General features: G+C 58.7%; 1 protein-coding gene across 1 annotated transcript; it reads right to left on the bottom strand.

The window, feature by feature from the left end:
* Positions 1–405: 405 nt before the first annotated feature.
* On the bottom strand, positions 406–3,797 carry PLA2G2E (phospholipase A2 group IIE). The gene is made up of 4 exons (XM_090271471.1): positions 3,708–3,797; positions 2,930–3,068; positions 2,663–2,769; positions 406–820 (listed from the first exon to the last, which is right to left on the bottom strand). Exons 1-4 carry the CDS (start codon positions 3,745–3,747, stop codon positions 678–680), a joined length of 429 nt encoding a protein of 142 aa, XP_090127597.1. The 5' UTR covers positions 3,748–3,797; the 3' UTR covers positions 406–677.
* Between the last annotated feature and the right edge of the window lie 790 nt (positions 3,798–4,587).

A 4,587-nucleotide genomic window follows, 5' to 3' on the forward strand; every position in this document is an offset into this window, starting at 1 on the left:
AGGTTGGTACTTTTCATGCTTCTATGTCCCACCACATGACCAGAGATTGCCATTACAGTCTTGGATAAGATTGCAGAATATTAGAAAACCGATCACAAAAACTTACTGTAATGGAAAACCGAAAGGACAGACTGTTGGAATCTCATGCAGGGGCTACCCATGTCTGATTTGTTCCTGCTGTTTCCAGTGCTTAGCTTCTTGCCAGTGGCACATGGGATGTGCTCAACAAGAAATGAATGGGGGGAGGGGTGTCAGGGCAGTGGAGAGCAATGGGGAAAAATTGGGACAACTGTAATATAATGTAATATAACAATAATTTAAAAAATGAATGCATGAACAAGAATGAAACTATAGATTAATCAATGATAGAATCTGAGAATCAGAGAATATTAGAATCATGGGAAACAGTAGTCAGAAGAGGGAACTGAGAATCCAGGGGTGGGTTACAGAGTCTTCTGGGTGCTGAAGGGTCCAGGGTGTGGCTCTTCCTAAGGGAGATGTGGCCTGAGGGGCCCACGGAGGTGCAGGTCACAGTCTGGGTGTTTTCAGGGAGGGACAGCTTGCAGGAAAGACATTTTCCAGGACTGGTCTTTGGTACCAATGTTCCCCAGGCCTGGGGCTATAGCAGCTGGAAGTGGCTGCCGGAAGGCCACAGGGAGGAGGCGGTGGGCGTGGTTTTAGCAGGGCGGGGTGGGCCCTGTGCACAGCTTGTTGGGGTAATGGGCGTACTTGTAGCTGTAGGTGCCCAGGTTTTGGCGAAAGCAGAGTGCAGCCGTCCTGTCACACTCGCAGGTCTGTCGCTGGCAGGCAGTTCTCCCGGCTGCTGGGACATGGCCAGTCAGGGGCCAGAGGCTCTGCCTCCTGCACTCACCCGCACGGGACTGATCAGGGTCCCCACTCTCACCCCTGCCTTTCTGCTGGAAGCTCGTTCTCATACGGGGCGTGTCTCAGGGATGAGAGAGGACAGAGCGGGACTCAGGAGGGCCTGCTGGGGCCAGGACACTGGAAGGCTGTGTCTCCCTCCTCCCCGCAGTCCGCTCCTCTGTCCTCAGCTGTCCACACCCTCCTTCCTCACTTCCCCCGCCCTGGGAAATGGGGGCAGCCTGGGAGGGTCTCTAGGCAGCTCCTGCCCCCACGTGAAGCATTGCTGACGGATTGCAGCCATCAGGCGAGGAGGAAAATCATGAGACAGCGACCCAACCCCAGCTGGCCTGTGTGGGCCCAGAGCAGCCTGTGCCCACTGCAGACTGTTGGGTCTGAAGCTGGGGACCCTGTGCTCTCTCCACGAGTGCGGACAGAGCCCATTTCCTGGCATTTATCTTAACCATCCCCCTCCCACGTGTGTGCCCACACCCAGCCAGGGGATCAGATCTGGCGTCAGCTTCTGGGGCCCAAAGCCTCCTCTTCTCTCACTGTCCCTGTTTGCCCAAGTGGCCCTGGCTCCTTTCTGTCCTCAGGCAGACATCTCACAGCTCAGAAATGTCCAGGCTCATCTCCTCCCTCAAAGGCCAGTCTCCTTTCCCATCAGGGTTCAGCCCACGCTGTTGTCTCAGCAGAACTCAGAGGTGGGAGGGACTCAGCGGCCCTGTCAGTCCTTAGGGTGGTTCTTGCTGGGAGCTGGACTACAGCTGGCAAGTGAGAGTGGTTATCTGCCCGTTAAAGACGAGGAGGCAGAGTTTCTGAGGGGTCCCATCACGCCCCCCAAGTCACACAGTGGGCAGGTGAAGCCCCAAGCCTGTGTCCATAACCTGCTTGTCACCTCCCAGCACTGTCCTAATAGGTGGCCATCCTGGCCTTGCATGAACCCCAGTGACGGGGGGCTCACTCTCTGACAAAGCTGCCTTGTTGAGTAGATGGCTGCAGGTGCAAGAAACTGAACCAAATCTACCTCCAGTGGTTCCGGTCGCAGCTCCGCCCACCCCCCAGGACAGACCTTAGAGACCTGAGTCATCTTCTCTGATTCCCCACCCCCACCTGAATCCTCCCCCGGGCCCCATGCTGGGCCTACTCTCCTTCCAGGCTGCCCCTGGCTCTGCAGCAGGAAGATGGCTTGGTCATCTGGTCTGGGCTCCCCCGGGGACACGGCTGCGTGGCGCTCTGCCCACTCTCACCTGCTGCAGGCCGCTTCCCTGGGCCAGGACCAGGGGAAAGCTAGTTGGTCTGAGTGGGCACTGAACCTGGCAAAGCTGAGCAAATGGGCCCAGCCTGGCAGCCTCATGGTGGGGGCGGGGCTGCAGGAGGCAGCCTTTGGAAATGGGGTCTGCTGTCCCAAATCAAAGCTCCAGCCCACTGTGTGGGATGATGCCCTTGAGGCTCTGTCCTGGGATTGCACCTGCAGTCGCCGCCCAGGGCCAAGGAAGGTACATTAGTACAGGTCCTCCTGCGCCTGGCTCAGCCCTGCCCCTTTGTTCTTCTCTCCAGAGGCTGGAGCTGGGAGGCCTCTGGGTGAGGGGAAGCACCTGGGGCCGGGGCAGGAGCGATAGGTCATGGGCTCTTTAGATTGGGTGCCAGGTGATGGACATGCCTTTCCCCTATTCTGTGATGATGGAAGACTCCACCCCTCTAGCCCAGGGTCTGGCTCCAGGGCTACCCTCAAGAGGGGGTTCCTGTCGACACTAGCCACCCTCCCCAGTGTCTGGCATGCCTAGGGCTATTCACTTACCACAGACGATGTTGTGCCTGCTGGCAGAGAAGCGGTACCTCTCTAGTTTGGGTTCACAGCCCTGCTTCTCCAGGCGTCCGTAGCAACAGTCGTGGGCATGGCAGCACCTGGGAGGGTCACCCAGGACTGTCCAGGGGCCCAGGGCCCAAAGGGGCTCAAAGAAAAGGTGGCCCCCACTTTGCAGATGGCCTTAGCTCCTCCCTCCTCCCAGGGTGCTCCCCCAGCTCCCCCCCACCCCCAGGGAGGAATCCGCCTGCCCCTGCGCACCAGTCCGTGGGGTCCATCGGCCAGTGGGAGCCGCCAATGCCGCAGTAGCAGCCGTAGTCATTGTACTGCAGAGCCGACTTCCCAGTCACCCTCTCAATCATCACCCCAAACTGGACCAGGTTCCCACCAGCCAGGGCCACTGTAGGGGGGGAAGGGGAACCATCAGATCCCTGAGGGTCCCCTGAGATCCCCTCCAGCCTTAGTCCAGACATGTCTCTCTTGCCCAGTTAACCTCACCTCTCCATGTACCTCGCTCCCAATACCATGACGCTGGTCAGTAATGCTGTCTCTGTGGCACCCATTGCGCCCGGATCCCCCTATCCGCCCCCCCACATTAGTGCACCCGATCTTCCTCCCCCTCTCCTGCACCATCTCGCAGAATACCCCCCACTATTCCCCAAATGTTCCCAGGGGGTCCTGATCATCTCCTCAGGTGTCAGCCCTGTGCCCTAGAAGCATCCTGTTCCCACCAAGTCTCGTAAACAACCTGGACTTCCCCCAATTCCTCCAGATCCTCCCCAAAGGGAAGCTAGGGTGGGGGATGGAGTGTGGGTGGCAGGAGCCCTGTGTGTGCTGCTGGGGTCCCCACCAGCCCCTTTCTCTGACCCCAGACCCCTAGGCTGCATCCTTCTCCCCAACACCCCCACCACCACCACCGATGGTAAGTGACGCTCAGGCAGAACTGGGATCAGATGACCCACCACCTCCCACCCCAGGACCAGGCTCAGGGGCTCCCAGCTGGGTCAGGGGAGAGGTGAAGGTCACAAAGGTCACTTACCCAGGAGGCAAAGAACAGTAAGAAGAGGGGGAGCCTTCATCCTGGGGGAGGGAAGGGGAGCAGGGGCAGAGGAGCTGGGCTGCAGGAGAAAGAAGTGAACAGGGCCCCCTCTGATCTCAGGGCACCTCCTCAATTAGTTAAATACCTGGGTCCTGTCCACTCCCTGTCATTAACCCCTGAATGCCCAGTGATGCAATGATACTTCCAGGTCTGACACTTCAGCCAAGTCTCCACGGGAGGGGCCCATCCAGGGCGTGAGCTCTGCTTCCAGGCAGTTGGCCGGGGTGGGGGTGGGGCAGTCTGTGGCTCTTTGTTCTCAGGGCCCTTCCCATCCCCCACCCCTTTCCCCAATTTCTTGCTAGCTCCTGCTGATGGGCTCTGAGCCGGGGCAGTGACAGGTGCTCCTCATTCTTGGTATTTTTGTCTCGCCCCCATTTCACTGATGCGGTGACTGAGGCCCAGAGAGGCTGAGAAGCTTAAGTTCACATGGTCTGGGAGGGCAGAACCTGCCCCTGTCTGCAGGCAACTGGCTACTCCAGCATGGCCGGGGCAGCTCCTGCCCCTCGCCTCCAGCCCAGCCTCCGTGCCACCCAGAGGGCAACCACGGGCAGGACACCAGGGTTGCGGGGGTTGGCTGGGGGGCCATTTGCTCCGGAGCCTACAGGCCAGCCAAGCTTAGGGATTTTTCTTTAATGTTCTTTCCTGGGAAGGCTCCTGCTTGTTCAACAAGCAGTGAAAACGAAATGCTCCGAGATGTGAATTCTATCTCCCAAATTCTCACGCAGCAGGGTAGTGAGGCTACAGCGGAAGTAGGCTCCGTCTCAGTCAGCTGGGAAACCCACATTCCAGCTTCCTGGTGTCATCCTAGGGGCCGGATCAG

This window comes from Furipterus horrens, unplaced genomic scaffold (genome assembly GCF_987537825.1).
Source record: "Furipterus horrens unplaced genomic scaffold, mFurHor1.1.pri manual_scaffold_3, whole genome shotgun sequence".
Lineage (NCBI taxonomy): Eukaryota > Metazoa > Chordata > Mammalia > Chiroptera > Furipteridae > Furipterus > Furipterus horrens.

What these genes read in the sequence shown, in the direction of transcription:
- PLA2G2E (XM_090271471.1), bottom strand. Translation starts at nt 3,747, where the DNA reads ATGAAGGCTCCCCCTCTTCTTACTGTTCTTTGCCTCCTGG. An exon ending in CCGATGGACCCCACGGACTG is followed by an intron (nt 2,770 to 2,929) that starts GTGCGCAGGGGC and finishes TGACCCTCCCAG; the next exon opens with GTGCTGCCATGCCCACGACT. An exon ending in CAGGCACAACATCGTCTGTG is followed by an intron (nt 821 to 2,662) that starts GTAAGTGAATAG and finishes ATGTCCCAGCAG; the next exon opens with CCGGGAGAACTGCCTGCCAG.